This window comes from Vitis riparia, chromosome 17 (assembly GCF_004353265.1).
Source record: "Vitis riparia cultivar Riparia Gloire de Montpellier isolate 1030 chromosome 17, EGFV_Vit.rip_1.0, whole genome shotgun sequence".
Taxonomy (NCBI): domain Eukaryota; kingdom Viridiplantae; phylum Streptophyta; class Magnoliopsida; order Vitales; family Vitaceae; genus Vitis; species Vitis riparia.
In genome coordinates, this window is record NC_048447.1 from 6,695,595 (window position 1) to 6,723,455 (window position 27,861).

General features: G+C 35.9%; 1 protein-coding gene across 3 annotated transcripts in view; it reads left to right on the forward strand.

The window, feature by feature from the left end:
- LOC117904248 (callose synthase 10) overlaps positions 1-21,284 on the forward strand; it is a 107,383-nt gene extending 86,099 nt beyond the window's left edge. For 2 of the 3 annotated variants that reach the window (XM_034816765.1, XM_034816764.1), the window contains exons 35-51: positions 2,131-2,248; positions 3,563-3,682; positions 5,393-5,508; positions 5,598-5,681; positions 6,794-6,906; positions 7,711-7,763; positions 7,844-8,020; positions 8,133-8,180; positions 15,870-16,028; positions 16,285-16,398; positions 16,492-16,580; positions 16,744-16,902; positions 17,099-17,201; positions 17,729-17,848; positions 19,867-19,917; positions 20,040-20,222; positions 20,751-21,284. In XM_034816765.1, coding sequence (XP_034672656.1) covers positions 2,131-2,248; positions 3,563-3,682; positions 5,393-5,508; positions 5,598-5,681; positions 6,794-6,906; positions 7,711-7,763; positions 7,844-8,020; positions 8,133-8,180; positions 15,870-16,028; positions 16,285-16,398; positions 16,492-16,580; positions 16,744-16,902; positions 17,099-17,201; positions 17,729-17,848; positions 19,867-19,917; positions 20,040-20,222; positions 20,751-20,987 — 2,044 coding nt within the window. In that variant the 3' untranslated portion in view covers positions 20,988-21,284. The remainder of the gene's footprint in view (positions 1-2,130; positions 2,249-3,562; positions 3,683-5,392; positions 5,509-5,597; positions 5,682-6,793; positions 6,907-7,710; positions 7,764-7,843; positions 8,021-8,132; positions 8,181-15,869; positions 16,029-16,284; positions 16,399-16,491; positions 16,581-16,743; positions 16,903-17,098; positions 17,202-17,728; positions 17,849-19,866; positions 19,918-20,039; positions 20,223-20,750) is intronic. The other variant, XM_034816766.1, reaches the window with a different exon arrangement.
- The last annotated feature ends 6,577 nt before the right edge of the window (positions 21,285-27,861 follow it).

Sequence of the window (27,861 nt, forward strand, 5' to 3'; positions counted from 1 at the left end):
TGGAGATTGTTTTAGCCTGTATAGAGCTTTCTTCAATTTACACACCTTTTTAGTGGCTAGGTCATTGCCAAATCCAAGAGGAATTCCCATGAAAATTTCTTCTTCCAAGTCTCCATGCAAAAATGCATTTTTGATGTCTAACTGTTGTAGATCCTAGTTGTAGTTAGCTGCTAATGATAGCAGAATTCTTACAGTGTTCATCTTTGCAACTAGGGAAAGGTCTCTAGATATGTCTAAGTGTATCCCTTGGCCACCAATCTCGCCTCATACCTCTCTAATGATCCATCTACTTTATATTTAACAATATAATAAACCCATTTGCATTCTACTAGTCTTTTTCTTGCAGGCAAATCTACCAACTCCCAAGTTTTATTTTTCTCCAAGGCCTCCATTTCTGCATTCATGGCTTGTTTCCAATTTTCATCAAATAAAGCCTCAAATAGAGTGGTAGGAATTTCGATATTGTTCAAACTTGTAAGAAAACTCTTATTGGACTTAAACAACTTTTTGAATGACACAACATAGGAAAGTGGATATAAGGGACGTTTAGTACATTCCCCCATTCCTTTCTTGATGGAAATAGGATGTTCAAACTCAGTTTGTAAGGGAGGAGGAGAAATTGATACTTCATTTCCAGAAGTCGGTTTAGGTTCTTGGATTTGTATAAGTTTAAGGACTGCAACTTTCTTCCTTGAGTATACTTTTGCTGGTCATTCAATTCTCAACAAGCTCAGTGGGCAACGACTCAAGTTCAGGGACAAGATTAATGGGTGACGACTCAGGTTCAGAGGCAAAGGGTACAAGTATTGGACCAGTGACTTTAGGAGAGTCAATGGGAAAGGGATCGATGAAATAGGAATCTCAATTCTTGTCTTCCTTGAAGGAATTCTCCCCCTGAAAATAAGGAGCGGAAAAATGTGATGAGTACCTGGGTTTGGTCCCTTTTCATTAGATTGTAGTTTATATATATTGTTTTTTCCTACCAAAAAAAAGGGGGGAAAAAAGAAATAAAGAAAGGAAGAACAAAAGAAAGAAAAGAATATGTCCGTGTGAGGGCAGGAATAGCACCAGTTAAGGATAGGATGAGGGAGAACTCAAAAATGTGCAATGGATAGCAAGAAATCTGCTAGTTCGGACTGACTCAAAGTCAAGGTGCTTAAAGGATGAAATGAAGATCAACAAAATGGGTGGTCTTGAATTTCTTGAGGACATGGCCATGGACAGAGCTGTATAGTGGACATGTGATCATGTCAGTGCACATGGTTGGTCTATAAGGATTTTTTGTTGTTGTTATTTTTGTTGCTGTGTGGTTATATTAGGCTAAAGATATTATCTCACAGCCATAGTTACAAAAGGTGTGGGTTTTCAGGCTGACAAAGGTAGAAGGTTTCCTAGAGCCTAGGAGCCCAAGGCATCTGCTTGAGTGATGTGAAGCACAAACCAATGTATTTGGCAAATAATATTAAGAAATTGTGAACAGTTAACTAATGTTATCATATAAAATTTGACATACTAGTTCTGTGTTGTAATAATCACCAAAAGGTATTCAAATTCCAGCACAATGGCATAGGATATATCAAAATCACAAGAGCAACAAACTCTAGTTCTCATTAAACCATATGAATTTACTTTGGACAAAAATTTAGATTAACAACAAACAAAATGAACTAAGTAGTAACGATAACAATGGAAGGATTCTCAGGAGAATTGCCGAATAATTCTATCATTTTTGCATTGTGTAGAGAGAGAAACAGAGGGAGGGAGGGAGGGAAGGAGGGGCAAAGGGGTGTGTTCAACAGGCATGCCTTGGGAATGCTCTATGCCAGAGTCAGAGTGCTGGTACCTAGGCTTGCTTTTCATAACTCCGCTCACAGCCTTGCCTAGTCTTGCACAACACAATCATAAAGCTGACATGGATTACCAGAGGGAAATTATGATATGATGGAATAACATAGCCTGTATGCTTTGGTGGATTTTTTTAGCATTGCTCAATTTGTTCATTTTTGTTATGCTATCCCTAAACATAACTAATTTTCTTCCACTTCTAAATTTTGGTATGTAAGTAGCATGATGGGTTATTTCTTGTTACTAATTTCATTGCTGGGGATTTATTTCATTTGTTTGTTGTAGGAATGAGGCACTTCGAGTTGCTTTCATACATGTTGAAGACAATGGTGCAACTGATGGAAAGACTACAAAAGAATACTATTCAAAGCTTGTGAAAGCTGATGGAAATGGGAAAGATCAGGTAGACAACATTGTTAATTGACCCACATGGTGTTCATATTTTCTTCTGCCTTAGGTTTCTGATTATGTATCATTCCATTGTTTTGATAGTTAATTTTTTAATAAGGTGATAACTTGAACAAGTTGCCCCTAATCAGGCTAATAAACTGCAACCAAGTTATTGATGAGTTTTATTTGATAGTATTCTTCCTGACAATAGATAAGTAGATTGGTATCTGCTCTATAAATTGTATGTTAATCTTCTGCTTAAAATGATAAAGGAAAACCTTAACTCTATATACTATCTGGTTTCAATGTCTAGCGGCTTAGATGTCCTTCTAACAATCCAGCCACTTGTTAGCACTTGGTCAAAGAAGCTTTTATTGTTGTAATTAGTGTCTTCAGTAGTCAGTGGAACATCTTGTTCTGTATGTATTGGTGTTCAACTGAACCATTTGCGTATTAGAACTCTGAACCTCACAAAATTTTGACCTACCCCCCCCCCCCCCACCCCCCTCCCCTTTCTCATGCTCAAGCATATTGCTGCTGGAGATATCTGATTCCTTTTAGGGTCCTAAAGTTTATACACAAGAAGAATTTGATGGGCCCGCATAGCAAGAAATGTAAATCCAAATCTCAATACTGATTTCTTGTGAGGTCTGTAGGGATTTCCTTCATCATGTTTGACTTTTGAAGTTTGAACCATTCAAGGCATTGCTTGAATTTTTTTTTTTTTTTGTAAATGTTTTTATATTTCAAGGTATATCAATGTAAATATTATATAAGTTTTGTACTTTGTTCACTTTCAATAAGAATTGAACAACTATACAAATTTAGTTCTATGTCTCATTGCATAATTGCATCCTTACATGCATCTAGAATTGAGGCCTAGTTATGGTTAGGGAATGGTCAATTATTATCTCAGTTGACTAAATACCCCAAAACTTTTCCTTTTTTGGTCCCTTTTTCTCAAGTCAATGGGTAATTGTAGTCACCAATTGGCTTTTATTCTGGGAGTTTAAGTACGGAGGTAATGTAGTTTCTAGCCATTCAAACTATTCAATACTGATAATTTTATAAAATTTTTGTTTGTAGATGTATGTATTCCATTTAAAGATTAATGTTTGTACTTTGTTAACAAAAATGTTAGCAATGAAGTTTCTTCTAATTCATATTAGCTCCATGCATTTTATCATTTGCTAGTTTAATCGTCTTTCTCTTGCATATGTTTTTTCCATCCCTGTTGCTGCTATAATGAGTTGGGGACTGCACCTCTCTAATATTAGTGTTATGGTGCTGGATGTGATCTTTATCTGTATTTTATCTGTACATGTAGGAAGTATATTCCATCAAACTTCCTGGAGATCCAAAGCTTGGAGAAGGTAAGCCTGAAAACCAAAATCATGCTATAATCTTCACACGTGGGGAAGCTATTCAAACTATTGATATGAATCAGGTGAGTCTTTGCACATTGTTTTCTTTCCAAGTATCTTGTGTGATTTCGGTTTAGTTTCATAAACTGTTGCTATAAAAACCTGGTTTTCAGTAGATTATCAAAACCTGGTTTGCAGTAGTTTCATATTTGGAAACTATTATAAAAACCTGTTTAGTTTCAGCCTGGTATTGTTAAATATTTGTGCCTGGGTTGAAGTTACAAAATTGGTTGTTAATATCATTGATGATTTCTTGTTCCAATGGGTGATGAAACAATATGCTTCAAACTTATTGTTTGATATAATATTGGAGATGTTCTTGAAATATTGAGCAGTTAGATATGCTGACATGATGTGCATAGAGAGAGTGATACATGTCTGGAGCACTCATGGTAGGGCAGAATCTTTCCTTGTTGCAAAAAGTTGCAATATTTCTGCAATAAGGAGGAAATCTTTTTTTTTTTGATAGGAATAAGGAGGAAATCTGTTCACTTAGCCTTTTATTTTTTGTCGTCTTTTTTTATATTTTTTTTTTTATGACACTTATAAAACTAAAATTCCTAATATAATAGATATGAGATTGATATATTTCCAGCATTATAAAATTTTCTCTCATAGCAAGATGTGAATGGGTTAAGGATGGTTGGAAAAGAAGAAAGAGCTCCTTAGCAATTACACAAGTGTTCCTAGTAATCACATCTATGGTATCCCAAGCAGTTACAATTCTGAGGAAGGCAATTACAGATTCAAAAGAACTTTTGTAGCATCTGAAAGCTGTTGCATAAATTTGAAAGTCTATGCATGCACTATAGATGCCTAGAGCTTCTTTTCTGAATAAGAATAAGATTGTTTTTCCTAATAGGAATTGGACTCCGTTTCCTAATCTCTTTAAGATGCTAAAACACAGAAATTTGACCCCCCAAAAAAACTACTAAAACCAATCCTAATAGGATAATATAAAAAATTAAAAACAAATAAAAATAAAGATAAAACTCCAAATAAAACCAGTGGCTGCTAGTCTAATTAATGTCAACAATATTGAAATTAACAAACTACCCTTGATGAAATATTCTTTTTTCTTCTTTCATAAGTCTTCTAAGGATGCTTTTCACCATCAATAATCTTCTTATTAATGACAAATGGTGGAAATAATGATAATATTATTAGTTGAAGAAATATATAATTGTTTTAATATTGCCCAAAAATTCCACATTCTTTATGATATTTTAAAATATTACATGTTAATGTCATTTTCTAGAAACCCCTGGTAATATAGTTAATAGGATGGAGGACGTTATTCTAGCAACATCTGGTGAGAGTATTGGCATCAACCATCGAGACTGTATCTTATGCATATTTTAGAAAATGCACAAATGATAAACAAATGGATAATCCTGAAATTGCATTGTTTGTTTGGATGTTTGTTCATGTTCATGCACATGTGTTTATGTTGTGTGGGTGTTCATCTAATATATGGTTCGCTTGTAAAATCTTCATCTAGTAAAACAAAATGTTGGGTGGATGTTTAAGGAGATATGCACATATCTGAGGCTGGTTTTTGTTTGCTTTTTTCTTGTGTGGATCCATTAATAGATGCTTTTGATATATACCTTATTTTCTTTTCTGTTTACTCCCATTATTTTATTTTTTATTATTTGTTGAGTGGTTTTTTGTAGACATATTGGCTTCTATATCTGTTCTATAAATCAATGTGGTTTTTTTGTATTCTCTAGGATAACTACCTGGAGGAGGCAATGAAAATGAGAAATCTTCTTGAGGAATTTCGAGGGAAGCATGGTCTTCGACCTCCAACTATTCTTGGTGTTAGAGAGCATGTTTTCACCGGAAGGTTGGTCTTTGTTTTCTTGCCAACATGGATTTGGTTTTGTTGCTCTGATAATCTCTCTTAACAATTATGTAATGGATATTTATATGCAGTGTCTCATCTTTAGCCTGGTTTATGTCAAATCAAGAAACTAGCTTTGTGACCTTGGGCCAACGAGTTTTGGCTAGTCCTCTCAAGTGAGTAGTTGATTTCTTGTTCTCATCTTATATGTGCCTTAAGATCTAGGTCACAAGTATTTGCATTGAAAATGCCTCATGCTTAACTGATTATTGCTAGGTTAAAATTTTGAATTCATGTTATGGATTTGGTCCTAGAATGAGATGTTCTTCAGAGTGTAGAAGTAGAGAGGTTTTTTTTTTCATGTTCCACAGGTGCTCAAGAGGCTAAAGAACTTCCAAACAAAAGTAATAGAGGTGGAGGCTTCTCTTTTGACCATCATATCGTTTTCCTGAATTGCTGATCAAGGCCTCCAACCCAAAGAAATCCCTAGATGACTGGAGATCATCCTCAGCTTATGGTCTATCTCCATGACACTCATCTATTCTGTGACGTACAGGATGGAAATGTTGCAAACTCACCCCTGCTCCCCCTTCCTCCCCACAGCCACCCTCCCCCTTCCAGTCAAATTAGAAACTTAGCCTTAATATTTAGACCTTATCTGGCTAGCTTCAAGGGAGACAATATGATCCCAGAATAAGAGGCCATCCATAGTCATCTGACCGAGGGTCTGTGTTGGATTGTGTTATATTGCCAGTTTTTAATAGCCCCTTCTATGGTAAATTTGTTTGAATGGTCTGTGAAATTACATTCAGTTCAATTATTTGTTATTATATGATTTTATGTTATAATTATTATATTAGCTATCAAAAAAGAATGTTATAGCCATTATATTAAGATCAGTACCACATTCATTTTGGTTGGGTACATTTAGGGTACATTTTATGCTCCTTTATGTACATGTTTTTGGAGTGGGTCAGGGTACATTTAGAGTCTAGTTCTTTGTCCCTATTTGACTTCATAGATTGGTTGGGCTGTGAGTGAAGTGAGGGTGTTGTTTCTTGTCTTTCCCCCTTTTTTTGGCCTTGTATACATCATGTATACTTTAGGTGCTTTTTTTGGCGCTTTTAATATAATTGCTTTACTCATCAAAAAATATATATATATTTATATTTTGGTTGGAGAAATTTTCTTTTCTTTTCTCTCTCTTTTTTTTTTTCTTTTGGTTTTTGTTTAAAAGATGTTCTGCAGATAGGACTGATGAATCACATGTCTTAAAACAACCTTGCAGAGTTCGTATGCACTACGGGCATCCTGATGTGTTCGACCGAATTTTTCATATATCTCGAGGCGGCATCAGTAAAGCATCACGTGTAATTAATATTAGTGAAGATATATATGCAGGTAAGCATGAAGGATAGAACTATTTGTCCTATTGTAGTAGCTCATTTAATGGAATTTACCATTATTTGCTTTCTGTTAGATTTTGTGAGTTTTTTATTTCATGCATGGAGGGTATGGAAGTTCTTAGAAGATCAGCATTTTATTTATGGACTAGCAACTAATAACTAACACCTCTGATAAAAATTGAGTGGGACATCAGTTATGGTTCTGTTTTCAATTGTGTGATAAAAATTGACAAGAACGTTAACAGCTCTGTTCGCATTCCTAAAACATGTCTATGACTTAAATGTTAAATTTTCATCTTTTATGATTTAGTTAAAATTGGTCTTATCTTATGTTCCTTGTCTTTATATTTGTCTGTACTAGGGTTTCTATTTTTCTTGTTTATCCTGAAATTCTCTCAAGTATTTTCATTATGTGCACCAAATTGCTTTAAAATCTATAATCAGTGTGGCATAGATGCTTCCTGGATTTTCCAGAGACTGAGTAAAAATTATTAGAACATTCATCATGTATTACCTGTTACAAACTTATAAAAACATCTAAACTAGGCTATTGCCAGGGTACCTAGGTTAGCATTGTGGCTCCCAGCAAGGCCATCATCAAATTGCCTGCTCTTAGTGATACAAAGAATAAATGAGACGCTAGGCCTAAATTGTAAATTTCTCCTAACATATTTGTCACTTGGCTTTTAAGATGCCTATCAAAAAATATCTGGCTTTTAAGTTGCTTAATTTGAATAATAAGTGTATTATTTGTGGTACTTTATTAACATGTACCAAAAAATATATATATTTGCTGCAGGGTTCAATTCCACACTGAGGCAGGGTAATATTACACACCATGAGTACATTCAGGTCTGATATACCAAGACATCTGTTACTTTTAAAGTACATATTTTCTTGTCAGTGTCTTGACAGATTCCTTCTTAATGCAGGTTGGAAAGGGTAGAGATGTTGGGTTAAATCAGATTGCCCTATTTGAAGGAAAAGTGGCTGGTGGAAATGGAGAACAAGTATTAAGCAGGGACATCTACAGGCTTGGACAACTTTTTGATTTCTTTAGAATGCTTTCTTTCTTCTTTACTACCGTTGGATACTATGTCTGCACAATGGTATGTTTACTTTCTTTAACTTGTTCTTCTTTCTGTATTATTTGAATTATTTTTATGTCATTGAGATCGCTATTCCGCAAAATTATCTGATGAGAATTTTTGTTTGACACAGATGACAGTTATTACAGTATATATTTTCTTATATGGAAGAGTTTACCTGGTAATTTTACTTAAATATACATTCTTATTTTACTTCTAAGTTAGTCTCTAACTGCACAGTATCCAGGCAAATACAACTTAATTTGTTTCTATGACAAGTAGCGAAGCATTGCATCAGTATCACCTGTAGCAGTACACTAAATTTTTTTTTTTTGCTCAATTTTGAAATTTCTTTAGCTTTCTTTTCTTGCATTTAGTCTTCAGTTTTGCATGCTTGTTTAGGAGGCCCCAGAAACATGATGTTTTTACGACTATACAAGTTTCTTGGCTTAGTTGGATTTTCTTTTTCAAAAAAAGAACACAAATTAATACATTTCTGCAACCAAATTAGGGGGTTAAAAAAAATAAAGGATTGAAGAATGGATGGCATACAGAATGGGCAAAGAAGTTTCATGTAGTTTTCAGGGTTGGAGTGATGGCTAAAGAAATGGAGCAAGGCATCAAGTGGGGAAGTGCTTTGGATGACTTTGAAATGTAAGTGGTTCAGTTTTTTAATTGGAGATGACATATTAAAAGGTGTTTGTTTCAAGTGAACAGGAGATATGGGAGGGTGTTTATGGAAAATGGGTGAAACAGTAGAAGTGGGCAGATGTAGTTCAAGTTCCTGTACCCTTGGGAAGCTTTGAGTCCTTGGAAAGCCCTTGTTTCTGTGTTTCTTGCAGCTATTACTCCAATAATTTGTTGAGAAAATGAAATATGCTCCCTTGGTTGCCCATGCACTTATTGTGCAAAGATTTCTTTAAAGCACCAAGGTATCTATGGAGGCTTTGTGGCCTTTGATGAAGTGTTGATGAAAACAAAGAGTCTTTAGTGATGTGAATTCTAGTGTTTGGTTTTTGGTGGTAGGCACTAGCAAAGGTGGTGCAGAAAACAGTGAGTGCCATGAAACTAGGGTTTTACACTTGAGGAGCTGGTGAAGGAGATGCATTAAAGAAGCCAGGATTTGGATTGGAGGATCTTTGTAGTCATTGACAATGAAGGTAGGTGGAGAGATAGAAGTGAGGAAATTATAATCAATTGTTAACCAAGATTCAAGGGGGAGCAGAGTTGTAGCACTGGTTTGGAGTAAAAGGGTATGGGAGTGTCACCATGGATTAATGAAGCTCCAAGTTGTCTAGGAAAGTGCAGGATCTGAATAATGAGCCATAGAGGGGTAATTCATTAAATTTACACTGAGCATGGAGGTGGTAATGCTTTCAGGGAACTGAAATGAAATTGATGCACACTGAAGGAGTAACGAGTATTGGGATTCACAATACTGTTAAGACTGGTAGTTCTTAGGAACATATAGGACAATGGGTTTGGAAATATAGGGTGGTGAAAAAATTGGTGTGGAAGCGCAACTGTTCTTGGTTTCATGCTGCTTTAGGAATCTGGAAGATGGTCTTATGCGAATTTTTCCAAGGTTGCATGACCAGTGGATTGGAAAAGGGTGGATTATATATATATATCAGAAACAAGAGATGTGTTAATCATGGATAAAGAGTTCATGAGAGAATGAGGAATCCTCCACTTAAATACACACAATTGATCAAAACATGATTGAACTCCTCCACTATGCAAGGAGATCTATACAAAATGTGATGACCACATAAGAATGTACAAAGATATCATCTTCTCAAACCAAGGTGTGGTGAAAAAGTAATTCTCTCTTGATAATAAAAAACTGAACATGATCAATTTATACACTAGGAATGCACCTAAGGAAGATTCATTTCTGTCTCTATCCCATTAACTTAGGGGTTTCCTAATAGTTAGGAGTCATCTAAACTAATAGAGAAAAATTAGGAACTATACAAGGATACAAGTTGTACAAAAATATCTAAAGAATAAAATAATTAATTTAAACTAAATCTGCAAGGTTGACAATCCCCCCTCAAACTAGTGAATAGAAGTTTTCCATTTCCAACTTGCTTGTGATATCTTGGAAACTCAAAGTAGACAGTTCTTTGGTTAGAACATCTGTCAACTGATCATTAGACGATATGTATAGTGTATGAATCATCCCACTGTCCAGTTCTTTTATAAAATGTCGATCCACTTCAATGTGTTTTGTGCGGTCATGTTGCACCAGGTTGTGTGCAATATTGATGGCTGATTTGTTGTCACAATAGATCTTCATAGGTCCTTCCCACTTGATTTTAAGATTGTCAAGTATTATTTTTTAGCCACAAAAGTTCACAAACTCCATGTGTCGCTGCTCTAAACCCAACCTTAGTGCTTGATCTTGCCACCATGTTCTACATCTTACTTCTCCATGTCACAAGATTACCCTTAAGGAAGTGCAGTAGCTCAACATGGATCTTCTATCGACCTTAGAACCTGCATAGTCCACATCTGTATGGGATTCCAGGCTAAGTTTGTTATTCTTCTTGAACAAGATCCCTTTTCCTGGTGTTGCCTTAAGATAACACAGAATTCTGTGCACTGCTAGTAGGTGTCTTCCTTCAAGATCATGCATAAACTGAATGACAATACTTATAGTAAAGGCTATCTCTGGCCTGGTGTGAGACAAGTAAATAGGTCTTCGAACCATCCTCTAACATCTTCCTCTATATACAGCATTGTCATCTTCTTCTTGATGTGCTTGCTGCCTTGCAACCAAGTGTTCCTGTTTCTTTCAAAAGGTCCATCACATACTTATGTTGAGAGATTTTGATACGCCTTCTTTGCAATGTGCCACTTCAATTCCCAAGAAATACTTCATTTTTCCAAGCTTTTTAATTTCAAATTGTATGGCTAGACATTTTCTGAGTGAATCTCTCTCAGCCTTGTCATTCCTGTTTACAATGATATCATCAACGTAAACTAATAGTGTTGTGACTCCCCCTAAAGATGAATGCTTAATAAAGAGAGTATGCTCTAGTTGTCTCTGTTTGTAGCCTATTGCTAGCATGGCTTTTGTAAATCTTTTGAACCATGCTCTTGGAGACTGTTTCAGTCCAGAGAGCTTTTTTCAACTTGCAAACTTTGTTATCTCCAAAATTTTCACGAAAACCTAGTGGAGGTTCCATGTAAACCTCCTCTTCTAAGTCTCCATGCAAGAGAATTTTTAACATCAAACTGTTGTAAATACCAAATAGAATTAGCAACCAAAGATAATAGGACATGTGTGGTATTCATTTTTGCTGCTAGAGCAAAAGTCCCTTGATAATTTATTCCATGTCTAAGTTTACCCTTTTGCAACAAGCCTGACCTTGTATCTTTCCAAGGAACCATCCACTTTGTATTTCAAGGTAAACACCCATTTACAACCCACTCATTTCTTTCCACTAGTCAAATTAATAATTTCCCAAGTCTATTCTTCTCTAACACACTCATTTCCTCTCTCATAGCTCGTACCTAGTTCTTATCCCTAAGTGCCTCACCTGTTGTTTGTGAAATGTTGATGGAGTTTATGGAGGTGAGAAAGGCTTTGTGTTGGGAAAAAAATCTGTGGAAAGACAAAGTGTGAAATTGGGTGTTCAATTCATTTATGTGTACCTTTTCTGATTGCAATGGGCAAATCTAGATCAGGAAACTCATATAAATCAGCCTTTTTTCCCTATAGAGTAATGAGAAAATTTGGATTCAGTGCCTGGTTTGGATTTTTGAACTTGTATAGGTTTGGAAAAGGATGTTCTTCTTCTAGAAGAGACCTGTAATGGCTTTGTAGGATTCAGACTAGGTTGTTGTCTTTCCAACTCTGTTTCAGGTGCTAAATCAGGTTCGGTTTCAAGGGCGAGTTGAGGCTTGGTTTTTATGTCAATAGTGTCTTTTTCTGGTTCTATTTGTTTAATTTCTGGAGGAGCAGGTTTGTTTGAGGTAGATGGGAAAGATTCGGACCTGGAAAAAAATACCAAAGTCGATAAAAAATTTCTTATCTTCCCTAGACACTCTCCCCTTGAAGATAAGGACTCGAGCTCTGAAGAATGACTCTTTTTCCATCAATGTAACATCCATGGAGATGAAGGTTTTTCTTGTAGTTGGATGATAACACTTATAACCTTTTTTGGTTGTTGAATATCCTACAAAAACACAATTTAGAGCTCTCAGATCAAGTTTTCCCCTGTTATGAGTATGAATATGTACAAACGAGACACAACCAAGCACTTTACGTGGTAACATTGTTTTTCTCTCAGCCACTCCATTTTGGTGGGGTTTATCTACACATGAAGGCTCATAAATCACTCCTATTTGAAAGAAAGGTGTAAGAGTTGGATTGGAATAGTCTCGTGCATTGTCCAAATTCACCCTTTCAATGGAAACCCCAAATTGTGTATTTATCATTTTGTAACAAAATGGGGAAAATATTGCTCACCTCAAATTTTTCTTTCATGAAATACAACCAAGTTACTCTCTCATGCAATCATTGATAAAAGACACAAACCATTTTTTCCTAGAAACGTTAGGAATTTTGGAAGGACACCATATACTAGTATGAATCAAAGAAAAAGGTTTAGAAGACCTTGTATTGCTTAATGGAAAAGAAATATGGTGGTATTTGGCAAACTCACAACTATCACAATGAAAATCATTAACATTGATATTTCCAATAAGAGAAGGAAACATGTTTTTGAGTACATCAAAAGATGCATGTCCAAGGTGCAAGTGGTGGAGTCAAATTTCGGTTTTATTGGAAGGAAAAATTTCAGATAAGTAGGACAGAGATAATTGGTTGTCATTGTCCTTTTTGCCATTCAAAGCTTCAAGATAGTAGAGCTCATTTCTTTACCTAGCAAGTCCAATCGTCCTCCTTGTATCTTGATCCTGAAGAATACAATGTGTGGAAAAGAAGTTACTTTGCAGTTTAAATCTTTGGATATTTGATCGATGGACACAAGGTTGTAGATAATTTTGGGGCATGTAACACATTCTTCAAGCCAAAACCACTTCATAAGATTATAGTATCCTGTGACTGAATGTGTAACATGTTTAGTCGATGAAATCTTGGTCTTGGTTTCATAACATAAATTAAAGCTGCATCTCTCATCTTAAAGTAGGTTTGGCAGATGGCTTCCCAGATTTCCCAAGTGGTTGTGAGAAAAACATGCTAGTTGCCCTGATTTCAAGTTGCATTGAGTTCCAAAGCCACAACATAATCATCGAGTCTTCTTCAACCCATGCATTAAATTTCAGACCTTCAGGGCTTGACCAATTCTAATCAAATGACTCAGCTTTCCTCGTCCTTTCAGAAATGTTCTCACTACCTCCAACCATTGTAGGTAATTCATTCCATTCAATCAGTAGGAGGGATTAATATTTTGAAGTTCTCTAGTTGATTGGTTCATAAGCCACTTAGTAACAGATTTAGAGGGGTTGGATGTATTTTTAGAGATGTCAGACATTGTTTAAGGGGAAAAAAACTCTGGAAAGGATTTGGATCAAGATTTGGCTATGGAGCCAAGAAAGATCAAACCAAATTAAGGGCTAAAAAAAAGGAAAAAAATAACTGATTAGGAAATTTCCTAGAGTGTGAGATTTGATACCATGTGGTGAAAAAATAATTCTCTCTTGATAATAAAAAAATTGTACATGATCAATTTATACAAGAGGAGTGTGCCTAAATGAGGAAGTTTGGCTGCTGTCCCTATCCCATGAAATTGGGGATTTCGTACTAGTTAGGAGTATTCTAAACTAAGGGAGAAAAATTAGGAACTATACAAGGATATAGGTTGTACAAAAATATCTAGAGAATAAAATAATTAATTTAAACTAAATCTACAAGATTTCTAACATAGGTAAGCTCCTCTCATTGCTGATCCAACCATTTTGGTTTACACACCAAATGACATTGAGAGGAATGCCTTTAAAAGCATTGGGTGCAGAATGCCCAAAAAGAGGAATGGAAGTGAAGTAGATCCCATAACATCTCAAGCATCCTTCTCTTGTCCTCAAAGATCCTAACATTTCTCTCTCAAAAGGAGAGTTTGGATGGAATGAAATGTGCTTTTGGCTGTGTCTGAGGATCCTTGGTATGTAGTAAGGTTTCAATGTGTTATGTTTCCCTTTTGAGAGACTTCAACTAGAACATAATCCCATTGGCCATGAGAAGGTTTTTCAGATTTTCTAGAAATTTTTTATTTGATTGACTTGCTACTTGAATGAGGATTCACAGGGATCAAAATTCAGAAAAGGAGGTCTATGTCTGTTATTGATGAGTTCTGGCTTCAGTAGAGTTTTAGAACAATACTCAATCTTTACATTGCATTTTTTAAGAGATTTGTGCTAGGTCATGTCCTGATTGGCTAAACATGGGAGGTCTGAGGAGAAGATAATGCTCCCTCAGATTTGAAAGTATGTGGTTAGAGAAGAGGAAGACTGAGAGAGAGGGTAAGGTCTATGGTTCTCTAAGCTTTAGACTAACAAAGAAAATGAAAGTGCTAAAAAAGGGGTTTGAAATAAATAGATGAGGAAATGTTTTGAGACATTGCAGTCAGGAAGGTTAAGTCTTTGAAAAAACCAAAGAGTGGAATATGAAGGGGAGGGATAGGGGTCAACAAAAAATGAGGAAGGATGAGGATGAGGAATATCATAGCATGGTGGAGATGAAAGAAATCAATTGGAGACAAAATTGAGTCCTGATGAAAGGAGCAAAAAGCAATTTTTTTCCATCAGGTAGCACATGCTTGTTAGAGATGAATGTAGCCAGAATATTAAATATTGATGGAGTGTGGTCTTTGAGGACTTGTACACTTGTTTCTGCTGCTTGGAGGTCCAGGTTTGGGTGGGTGGTGTTTAGTTTGGTTGGTTGAGACGATAGCGCATGTCTTGAGAGTGTTTGATGAAGGGGTGGCAGAGGCCCTAAAAACTAAAGTTTACAGAATTTGATGAGCAAGTTCTATTATTCGTCATAGAAGTGAATAATTTGGCTAGAATGATCACTGCTCATAGATACTCATGTTTCAGCTTTCTATAAAAGATTGTTTGCATTATATCACATCCGGTCACTGCTTAATAGAGTACTTTGTTTTAGGGTTTTTTGAAATTTTTTATAAGTCTGGTTGCATTGCATTTAAGAGGTCTCAGAGGTTCTCAAGAGTGGGGTTTTCTCATTCCCATAGTTTTAAAAGACGTGTGCGCTTAAAGGGCGTCTAGGCCCAAGGCAAAACCACTCTTGAAGCACCTCGCTTTCCAAAGCATGGGCCTTGCTGGAGAGGCGCACCTCATCTACTTTATTTTTCCTTTTTAGATACTTTTCCTTTTTGAATCATATTTTATAAAATTGATATGCATCCTGGGTCATCTTTCACTTTGCTTAGATGTGCGCCTTGTGTTGGCCCAAGCTGTAGAAGACTTTTTGCCTTAGGTGCACCTTTCACCTTTGAAAACTATGGTTATTCCAAGCTGCTTGGGGTTTTGTAGTAACATCATATTCTGTGGTTAGCTGATGGCTCAACCTTGACCCTTACAAAATGTCACCCATATGAAGGGGGATTTTAGAGCTTTGAACATTACAATTGTGTTTTAATCCCTTGTTCTGAGCTTGCACCATGATTTGTATTCCCCCCAATTCTTGTACCTTAGGAAGAAAATGGGTACTAAAACATGTGTTCCTGGGACCTGATACAGCATTACTTTCTATAAAGCTTGGTTATTTAGTAAGATATCAACAACACTGAGTTGTCTTTTTCTTTTGTCAAATATTCTATAAAGAACCATTTCTTCTTAAGATGTTGACCTTTTGCCAATATGCTGCCAAAATATTCAGGCTTTCTCTGGGCTTGATGAGGGAATTGAAAGGTTTGCTAAATTGACTGGTAACACGGCACTAAGTGCAGCTCTAAATGCTCAGTTCCTGGTCCAGATTGGAGTTTTTACTGCTGTGCCAATGGTAGTGTGTTTTATACTTGAATCGGGACTGCTGAAGGTTAGCCCATCTAATTCATCTTTAATCTTTTATTTACCTTTGTACCAGAAGCATAAGATTACATACTATGGCTTAACCTCCTACCGTATTTGCAATGTGTAGGGTTTTTAGTGCTTCATCCATATATTTCTGTTATATGTGTTCTAGCCATCTTATACTTTCTGCTTTAAGTGTTATCAGACTGAACATTTCTGTCTTATCCTAATTCTTAAATTTTTACCGTTGTATCATTTTAATTTTACCTAAATATTTGCAGGCTGTTTTCAGTTTTATCACAATGCAGCTTCAGTTATGTTCCGTCTTCTTCACATTCTCATTAGGAACTAGAACTCATTATTTTGGACGTACTATCCTCCATGGCGGTGCTAAAGTATGCATTCCTTTTTAATCTTGTGAGAAGTTTGTATTTTTATTTGTTTTGGCATTATATAATTCCATTTACATTGTAAATTGTCATCAACAGTACAGAGCAACTGGTAGAGGCTTTGTTGTTCGTCACATCAAGTTTGCCGAAAATTACAGGCTGTACTCAAGAAGTCATTTTGTTAAGGCGTGAGTGATTTTTGGTGCTAAAGACAAATTCTGTATTTATATATATGTTTATTTGGGTACATGGGGTTTGGGGTTTGGGGTTTGGGGTTTGGGGTTTGGTTGTTATTTCATTTAGAAGATCTAAGTATTTGCTTTAAAACTTGGGTGCTTAATTTTTTCACAGGCTTGAAGTGGCTCTGCTCCTAATAGTATACATCGCATATGGGCACACAGGAGGAGGCTCTGTGTCTTTTATTCTGTTAACTCTTAGCAGTTGGTTCCTTGTCATATCATGGCTCTTTGCTCCTTATATTTTTAATCCCTCAGGTTTTGAGTGGCAAAAGTAAGTGCTGCTGTATATTATTAACTTTCTGTAGCTTTCTTCTTTTAATTATCCATTCTGAGTATTATTCATTTGTTTTATTAGTGTAGCTCGCTTTGGCTTTTCTTTTTGTGTTCTGAATATTACTAAACTCTGCTTCTCTTAAAAGCACTGATCAGCCCTCATGAATCTTACAAACTTACCATGCAATAAACAGGACTGTGGAGGACTTCGATGATTGGACCAGTTGGCTCCTATATAAAGGTGGAGTTGGGGTGAAGGGAGACAATAGCTGGGAATCTTGGTGGGAGGAAGAACAGGTTTATAATTATGGCTTAACCCTGTTCTTGCATTCTTTTGCAAGTCATGGATCTTTTTCTGCATCACTTCTTTGAGAAGACATTTTAATATTTCATAAGTTGATTAACTTTTCTATTGCAGCAAAAGTAATTCCACTTATTTTTTCCTCTGAAACTTATATTCAACAACATCATGCTTTCTCCTTCTGCAGATCATAGAGATCAACCCATTTTTATGTCACAGTTGAAAATGTTTTTCCAATTTGCAGTGGAGATAAAGGAGTTGAATTTTACCCTGAATTCTTTTAGCAAGCTTGTCTTTTTCTTTTCCCACTGTTTTGAAATCCAGAGTATTTCCAACCCAGCTAGGAAATTTTAGAAGCAATGTTCTATTACGTGCATGCTAGCTATTTATGAAAGTTTAGCCCATTTTGCTATCAAATGATCTTAGCAAAAAGCTTTCTATCATGTTTCCATGTGATCTCCATTTCTTTTGTTTTTCCTGATTTTCCTTTTTGTAGCAAGTTACATTACTCCTCTTTTTGCAGGCGCATATCCAAACGCTAAGAGGCCGTATATTGGAAACAATTTTAAGCTTAAGGTTTATTATATTTCAATATGGCATTGTATACAAACTCCATCTCACACAAAAAGATACCTCACTTGCGGTGCGCATTTTTTTCTCTATCTCACTCTTTTAGTTCATGTTAGACAACCAATTTTCCTTAAAGCTTAAGTTTGTTTCATGCTATTGAACACCTTCCCTCACATGTGGCCCTATACCCACACGTAGTGAGACACATAGGCCTATCGGCAAACAACCATAGTCAACCTCTTTCAAGCCTACATGTGGACTCAATAAATGTGCGGTAAGGCTCGAACATATGACCTCCTGTCTAAGGAGGCTCTGATCACATGTTAAACAACCAATTTTCCTAGAAGCTTAAGCTTTTAGGATTTTGGTCAACAATGTTTATCATGCTTTTTTACAGTTTACAAAAGCTCCATATGGTATTCTGAACTAGAATTTTTAAACTGAATGCAATCCCTTGTCTAGAAGGTAGTGCTGGTCTTACTAAGGCAGGCACAGATTATTGTGTAGCCACTGCAGCTTCCTAAGCATTTGATTAGGAAGTTCAATTCGGTACCACTGTTTTGCTTCTGCCACTAAATATAGTGAAGACCGAAGACCCACCCATATATAGCTGAAGCAAGAAATATAATCCACCAAGTACCTCCTTCATGATTATGGAATAATGTTCCAACTGTCTAGTAATATTTATGATTATAATCTACATTCCTTGTTTATCATCTCCAGTACTTGATATATATTCATAAAATATTACCTCTTTTAAAGTTGGGGTTTGATGTCTGTTCATCTGCAGTGCTATCAATCAACAATTTAGGGAACATAGAGAAGTCTGATGTATGATACTCAAAGTCCTAAAGGAACTAAATTACAGAAGTGTGTTTTTCATTGCCTAGGCATGTATTAGCATAGGATCTGCAGTTACATAGTTTCAAAAGCCTGCATGAATACAGGCTATAGTGTTTCTGGGCCCTGTATTTTATTCGACCCAAAAACAGAAGGGAAAAAAAAGGGTGGATGGGCATGGGCATGGGATATATATGCAATTCATTATTACTGCAGAATCTGATACTATTATGCATCAGTAAGAAATTTGGTCAAAGCAATGAAGAAAACACATTTCATTAAGTAAATGGTATTTATTTTGCCTACCAAAAATAAATAAATAAATGGTTTTTATATAATGTTGCTCTTGAGGCCTGGTTCAAGTGGTATGTGGTTGGCAGGGTTTTGGGAGGTTCTAGGTTCAAGTCCCAATGTGGACCCAAAAAGAAATGTTTATCTATCAAAAACAAGGGGGGGAAGATTGTAGTAGATTTTCTCCTTTGCAATTAGCAACAATTATTTAGCTTTGCTATATTTTGGTGGGGAGATTGGTTTTCCTCTTTTTGGTGCCTCTTACAAAACTGTGTACATAGGGTGCAGCTCCTTTTTGAAAATTATAAAACTGAGATATATATATATATATTAAAAAAGAAAAAAAAAAGTACCATCTGAGAATTCAGTCATGATTTCATGAAATTTTGGAGTATCAATATTTTATAGTAAGTAAATAAGAAAAAGATAACCAGTTCAACTGTGAGACATTCTAAATATTCAACCAACAACCATCAGAAAGAATCTTAGTTGGCCACAAACAGTTCTAACAAAGGATGAATTAGACCGATATTTAAGTTGGTAATGACATATATTATTCTAATATTTTTCTATAAAATCCCAGTAAAATCATATTGGGCCAAGAGAGAGAGATGGGTAGCTGTTGGCACTCATGTTTTCTTTTATTAAATGGAGAACCTGGTCTCAAACACTAAGGGACTTGTTAGGCAAGAGCATCCTCCAGAGACCTTAGTACCAGAGTACGCTTAAGATGCAATGCCACTTTGTATCCAATACTTTCATAAATTAGTGGTGGAGCTAAACATTGCAGTCCTGCTACTATTGATATAATTGGTCCATGTATATTTATATTTGCTACTGACAGTGACTATGTAATTCAGATACTTGCATAGGATAGGATAATGGCTATAAATCAAGTTACATGCTTTGATTAATAGGCCTTGTTTGTACTTGATTTTGACTATTACTTCTGCTGTTCAGATTTATGGGTTCTCCTGGGTTGTGCTGGTTGGCATTGTCATGATATTCAAGGTTTGTATAAGTTTTTGCTGAGCATTTTTTTTCTCATTTCTTTCAACTTTCTGCATGAAATATATGGTTGCTTTTTTGTTGTGTAAACTCATCTTTGTGTTTAATCTTGTATGAACTTGCAGTTATTCAGCTTTAGCCCAAAAAAATCCAGCAACATCCAGCTAGTGATGCGATTTTCACAGGGAGTTTTTTCCTTAGGACTTGTTGCAGCTCTTTGCCTTGTTGTTGCCTTCACCGATCTGTCAATTGTAGACCTGTTTGCTAGCATCCTTGCATTTATTCCTACTGGATGGATGATTCTATCTGTAAGTAGATCAAAAAGCTTCCTGCATTATTTTCTGCATGAAGTTGCAAGTGGTAGGATTTTTGTGAGAAAATTTTGATCTGTAGATTGGAAACTTCTCTCAAGGTAGACATAAGAATAACAAATACTTGTTTGAGAGAGAGAAATGTAGAGAAAACATTCTTACTAGTCTCATGCCATGAATACACAGTGGCAGGAGCAGCTGAATCGTTCATTCATTGATCTCTCCCATGAATGCTAATTCTAGTGCCTGATTATCTATTGCCATCTAGTCATATACCCTTCCAAATTCCAAAAAGTAATGGAAACACAAATATTACTAGAGGATCACATTTGTGTAACACTTACTGCCATTGTCTTTGAGATTTGTTGCCATAATAATCTGTATTTTCAGATGACCTTTTCCTTTTATCTTTCATCGAACTTTGTGGGTGAAATTTAGCTGTGTTGGTATTAAATTTCTAGCTGTATTTGTTTTGAATGTTGATTTCTGACATCCTATAAACCATTTCTGATTCTGCTTACACAGTTAGCGATCACATGGAAAAGGGTGGTAAGGAGCCTAGGCTTATGGGATTCAGTCCGGGAGTTTGCTAGAATGTATGATGCTGGGATGGGTATGATCATTTTTGCCCCAATAGCAGTGCTATCATGGTTCCCATTTATTTCCACCTTCCAGTCTCGTCTTCTCTTTAACCAAGCATTCAGCCGTGGACTGGAGATCTCCATCATCCTTGCAGGAAACAAAGCTAATGTCCAGGCCTGATAGTTTCCTTCCAATTTCCCAGGTTGTGATTGTAAATTTTGAGCTGAAAATTTTATTGTATCATATTCCCCCATATTTAGATTGCTACATATACGTATATATGGTTGGAGGAAAAATTTGGCAGAGATGAACACATTTTTGCATTGATTTCTCTGTGACGATCAGAGTGTCCAACTTATTAAAAAAGACAGGGTGTTGGCTGAAAACCAACACCGAGAGCTGCTTGTGGGGTACTGCAATATGCATTATTTGAAATATTTTAGCCAACAAGCTTATGATTAGCCCTCGTTACATACATAATTATGAGGTGGTTGTAATTATTATTATAATAGATTTACCTAGGCACCGGAGATTACACCATGAAATACAGGGTGTGTGCGTTTTATTTTATTTTATTTTATTTTATATATATATTTTTTTTTCAATTTTTCAAATTAGGTTTGAATAAGTCTCCTTTTGAGCCACCCAAGAAGATTTCTTTGGGTGAAAAAAAAAGGAGAGGAGAAAATGGAAAAGATGGAGCAGGAGAAAAAAAGAGTAGGATCAAAATGGTGCTCCTCCCACAAAAGGTCTAAGAGTAGTCCATTTTGAGTCGAGATGTTATTTAAGGATGAGCAAGCTGAGAATATTAAACATGAAAGCATATTAGTGTATGTACTTGAAAAGTGAAAAGAATGTATGGAATTATATTGTTTGATCTTGAACCAGTTCCTGTGAGAGCTTTACACTTCCATTTGCTGGGTTTTGGAAGCAATCTTGCTAGCTGGTTATTAATTTGAATGTACAGAACATATAGCTAATTAACATTGCTAATATTGAATTTTGAGATACAAAAATAGTATTTTGGCGCATCAAAAAGATTCATAAGTAAACAAAAAAAAAAAAAAAAAAAAACCTCCTATAGCCCAAGATTTCGATGAATGTCTAATCTACTCTACAAGATGTAAGAAACCTGCAATAAGACCTAGAATTTGCTAAATTGATAGTGATTTTAAAAAGTATTTTTAATATTTTTAATACTTAAAAATTTTATTTTAAAGTATTTAAAAAAATATATAAACATTTTTTAAAATTATCATCAAACGATAAAAGTTGTTTTCTATACACTTTTAAACTTGACATAAATATATTTTAAAAGAAGTGATAAGTTTCAAAACAAATGATTTTAGAAATATTTGCTTCCAATCATAAAAACAAACTAGTGTAGATCATGAGACATAATTGAAAGAAATATCATTTATGCTTATTTCGGCTTTCCAAAAGCCTAGGATTAATTTACCAAAATCTTTGCCAAAAAATTTCTTGAAACAATTTTTATATTTTAGAGAGCAGCAAGAGAAGGGGAGCAGAGGAGGAGCTCGCCATTTTTGTCCAGGTATGATTACAGCATGCTTCATATTTTCCCATTTCACACTGTTCTATCCTGCCGGCTGCTGATTTTGGGTTCATTTTGATGCTTGATTGTGGACATTAGATACTGTGCATGTTTGTGGAATCTGAGACACTTTTTTTTTTTTTTTTTTTTTTTTTTTTTTTGTATTTGGATGTCTGGTTTTGGCCCTGTCTCTTTGGCTCTGTTTTGGTTTCACTCACCTGTTTAAGCCCGTTGACTAGAGCATGAAACAGGGCTTTGTTCGATGATTTGTTGTTTCATTTTATTTTTTCTATCCATGCTCTGTTTTTGTTGTTCACTCTCTGTTTTTGGTACTCGCCTCTCTCTCGAGTGTTAGACTGTGCACATCCTAGACTGTGCACATCCTTCTGATTTGTTCTTGGTTTGTACATCAACAGATTTCTCATGGGGTCTTTATCATGTCTCTCTTTCCTCTCTGGCACACTGGTCAAAGACAAAACATCAATATGACCATCATCACAGTCCTTAGGAGTTTCATTGAGAAGAGCTTGCATTCTCGAAGTTTCACATAACCAACAGTGCATGCGGTCGACTCAAGGTTTAAAGGAGAGATTGTTCACTTCCAGGGTCAGGAAGGTATTGATGCAGCTGGGTATTTTAGAAAAATGATTGAAACTGGGTCGAGGCTGAACTTGGCAGTCTATAGTAAGATGGTTGATGGGTCTGGTTTCTCGAATTGTTCATCTGGGTGGTATGGCATTTCTGCAAGTGGGGTTTGAGACAGAAATTTCTGGAGATCAAGTTGAAAAGTAGTGCTAGAAATGGGGAGTTGGGGGCTTATCCCGGCATCGAGCTTGCGTTGGGGACTGATCCTAATATTGGAAGTTGGCAATGGAGCAGACTGGTTATATGGTAAATTGGGGAATATAAATTTCATACCATCTCTTGGTTTGCCAAAGGGTGAGGGGAATTCTACCAGTTTGGAAACATTAACAAATTATGGGAAGTTCAGACTATTGCTTTCACTATGATTGCTGCAATATTCTCAAGAGATGGGCCTTGTTTGGCCACAGATATGACAAAACCCACTCTTGAATTGGCACATCCTGGCCCAGTTCAAAACCGTCCTTGTCCCACGGTTAGAATTGCATCACTTCCAAGCACCTGTCCCCCAAATTTTGCATGGCCATGCGTAGCCACCTTGGTTACATGCTCCCCGAACATTCCCTCCATGGCCAAACTTCAAGCTGGTTGTTTGTTTACAGAGAAAGCCAGAAGAAGGTCAACAAACAAGCTACTTGCTCTGAATTGAATGACCAGATTACAGAGGTTCCGGGATTCCTTGTTTGTGACCAAGAAGCATAAGTTTTGGAAGACAAAGCCTGTTGAGCAGTTCGATAATATCTGGGAACTTAAGCTCCATAAGAGGGTGCGTGGGGTATACAACCCAATCAAATAAGAAAGATTCAGGCCCAAGAGAACTTGCCAGGATAATGCAGTACTCTGCTAGAGTCACATGCCACCAGTATTCTTTGACACTGATCCACTCCCATCTTTTCGATGACACACAGTTGGTGCTCTCATCAAGTTCCCATGATGTGCGACTGTGGGATGCCTCTTCGATATCAGATGACTCCAGACATCCATTTGATGGCTGCAAGGCTGCTAGATTTAGCAATTCTAGGACCATATTTGCAGCATCTTACCATCAATCATGACTCAAGTAGTGCCACTGCCGTCATGCCCCAATCTTCAACATGTCTCTGCAACCCAAATGGGAGAAAGGATACTTCTATATGGCCAAGTATTGTGATGAAGCGCTTGTTGATGCCAGGAAACGACTGGATGAGAATTTAGAACCATGCCTCAGGATAATACCTTAACAATCTGTCATTGTTTGAAAGTCTGAAGCAGAAAAATTCAAGGGACAACCCATATGAGCTCCTTAAGAACTCTATCAAGACACTGGAAAAATGCAAAGGAGCAATGGAGTGCAGTTTATCATTTCTCTGAACATGCGAAAGACCTGGGAAAAAGTGCAGCATCGCCCAGGATCAAGTTTTCTTAACTAAAGACCAATGGGTTTTACCTGGAAATGACCTCGTTTTGTTGGATATTGTTGGTTTAAAGGGTCCTTGCTGACCTGGTGTGAGAAACAGATGCAGTGCAGTTCTTCCAAATAATTGAAGATGAGTCTCGTTCCTTGACCAGCCCATGCTTTCTATGCCCCAGCTACTCAAGGACAAGCAACAAATGTACCCATCCGATATGAATGAAGCTTCAAATTTCTGTACCGTGAAGTGCTGAGAATAATTCATTGCTTTCCAGAGAAAGCTTTGAGTCATCAAGCGAAAACAGACAAATGTCGAAAGCATGCAACAAAGCGTAGGAAAAGACACGGGTACAAGAAGTGCAATAAGATTCGATTAGCTTCCTTTGGATTATGTCAATGAGAAAATGATGAATGGAAAACTGTTCTGTTCAGAATGATGTAGACCCTCCATTTTGTCCTACCAGCACATGTCGTATTACATGTTCATTTGGTACTTTATAATAATTCCCTAATGACCCTTTAGATACCACCCTAGAGATTTTGGTTGAGGGACTCATGTGACCTCATTGTGACTTTGGACAGCCTTAATTTAGATTTAGGTTTTTTTTTTTTTTTCCCTTCCATGTTAAGACCCATTTAGATATGTTTAGCCCATTAAGCACCATCTTAGGTCCACTTAGGCACCTAGGCCCATTTAAATACACTTGGCCCATTAGACACCACTTTAGACCCACTCATGATCCCTTGGATAGTTCTTTAAGCTTAGTGTGCTAAGGTTTGTCTTCTGGAGTTCTATTGGTTTGATTTTTGTTTTAAGTGGGTTCTAGTTTATTTTTTTATTTTCTTAATTTTTTTAGGAAATTATATGATACTAACGTTATGTTTCTTGATCACATGAAATAATATTTTGGTTGGCTTGTGCATGCATACGATGACTCTTTTCTATTTTTTAAATGAGATGATTTTGTTTTTATTATTATGATGGCACGGTTCTTTGAGAAGGGAAGATTCATTCATGATTTGAAAGAGCGTTCAGCCCATGATGGATATGAAGAAGGAAAGAACGAGGGAGATCTAGAAGTGAAGTTAAAAGAGAACTGAAGTGGTGAATTGCTTCTAGGAATTAAAGAGTGCAACGGCTGCTAAAGTTAAAAGTAAGGGGAGCGCAGCCTTGTATGCTACAGAAAGAAATAGGCATTTGGAAATCATCAAAGCTCATTTTGGAAAGAAGCCTAGAGTTGCAACCGAATTTATAAGAAGGTGCAGACTGCAACACTATTCATGGCAGTGAAAGGAAAGAATGTTGAGGTTGTTGGGGAGCTAATGAAGGTGGATCCTTTGTAGGTAATCATGGTTGATACTAAGGGCCATCCACATGAAGAAGCAATCCACAAGGGAGACCTTCACGGGCTGCATCCTTGGATCTGCACATGCACTATAGGAGAGAGGGCGTAGCCATCCAAAATAAGGAAAATATATTTTCATTAATCTCCATGGGGCGCACTATGAGTTTGACGAAAGAGACAGTCGCCTCCTTCCCCATTCAAAATTTTTGGAACACAACCATATGGTGGGGATTTTCCAAGGCTGCCACTTTAGGGGAGAGAATACCACTTACAACAATTTGGAGAGATTTTCTCTATAGCCATTTTGAGAGTGGAGGTGTGGCATTGAGCAATACACACGAACCCTTGAGAGTTGAGACACCACGCTCAGAAAGAACGGTACACATGCATCCAAGAGGAGTCTTCCTACAACAGATTCAGCAACATGCATTCTTGAAGGTAAGTTTTTTTTTTTAATTTTATTTTAGTTTAATTTTAATTTATTTTGTTAGTTTAGATGTTTTTATAATTAGTTTAATTAATTCTACATGATAAAGTTCTTATTTTTCATTCCGATTTAGTTTAGTGTTGATTTTTCTTTTAGTTTAGATGTGTTTGTGAGTTTCTAATTTTTTTTGGTTTAATCAATTTTATGCGAAAAAAATCATGTTTTTAGTCTACTTTGATTAAATTTAATTCATCTATTTAGTTTAAATACTTTTGTAGTTTTAATTCATTAATAAAATTGATTCTATATTCGAAAGTTCATGCTTTTAGGTTACTTTGATTTAGTTTCACTCATCTATTCAGTTTAGGTTCTATAATATTAGTTCATTAATAAAATTGATTCTATATTTGAAAATTCATGTTTTTAGTTTGCCTTGATTTAATTTGGTCAATTTTAATTAGTCTAGATGTGTTTGTGTGTTTAATTGATCACGTGCTAGTTCTTGATTGTTATTCTCAATTGATGTGTTTCTTAAATATTAGTCATTAATTATTGGTGGATATCTTGTTAGCTTATTTGATCAAAGTTTTAATAGTTTATTATTTTGGTAGTCTCTTGTCAAATTTAATTTTCAGAGGCCGTCGAAAAATAGTGAAGATTGGCCTCCGTTCTCACCACTTTATTTTGTTTGGCTGTCAAAAATTTTACTTTGTGATTTCATTTTCTTTTGTTTTGCTTGGTATTCTATTTCTTATAATTTTTTGTCTTCAAATTAATTTCTTTCACTTCAAGATAAAATAATTTTCTCAAAAGATCCCATTGAAAATCTATTTTCAAAAAACTCATTTAGAGTCTTTAGAATCAAAATCTCATTTTCTTAAATAATATGCAACCATGTTTTGATTGATTCACATCTTTCTCAGTTTTCAATAAAAACTACGGTTTTGAGTAAGACATGAATCCAAGCTTGTGGTCCCAAATAAATGGGGTAATTCTAGACAAGATTTGTGTATATTAATTGGGGAATTGGTGAAACTCCTACATAAAATCTTTTTTTCAAAACTCATCTTTGCTACCACTTTTGCTACTTGTTGTAATCATACCTATCTATTTTTTTTTAGGAATTATATACAAGATGTATGTGATAATTGATTATTTTGTATACCCTTGATCATTTTTGCTATGTTACTTAAATACCAAATAGGTTAAGATTCTTTCCTTTACTACTCATTATTATAACTTTGATCTATCTCCCATATCTTGTGGAAGCGCATTAAAAGTTATCTAAGCTATTCAGGTATGCCCTCCATCACCTACCTTCTAAATTCTGTGAATATACTTGACACTGTGAACTGCGTCTATGTTTGATAGTGCCTGGATGTCTTGATACTCATTTCATTGTTCGATTATTTATGATAAAGCATATGCTGGGTGATATACTATTTGAACTAACTTTGATGTTTTTGTGATAGCGCTTGAGAAACAGTCCAGGTACACAACTTAAATCTTCTTTACGATTGTGATTGATTTTCCTGTTTGACATGCTATTTTTGAAATCACCTAGCCTACCTAGGTACCCTCAATCAATCAATTAATTGTCTCATTTCCCTTAACTTAGTCAGTAGAGACCTTTGTAGGGTTTAGAGGGGTGCTACCTTTTAGAGGTACCTTCCCAATAAGTAACCTGATTCCCA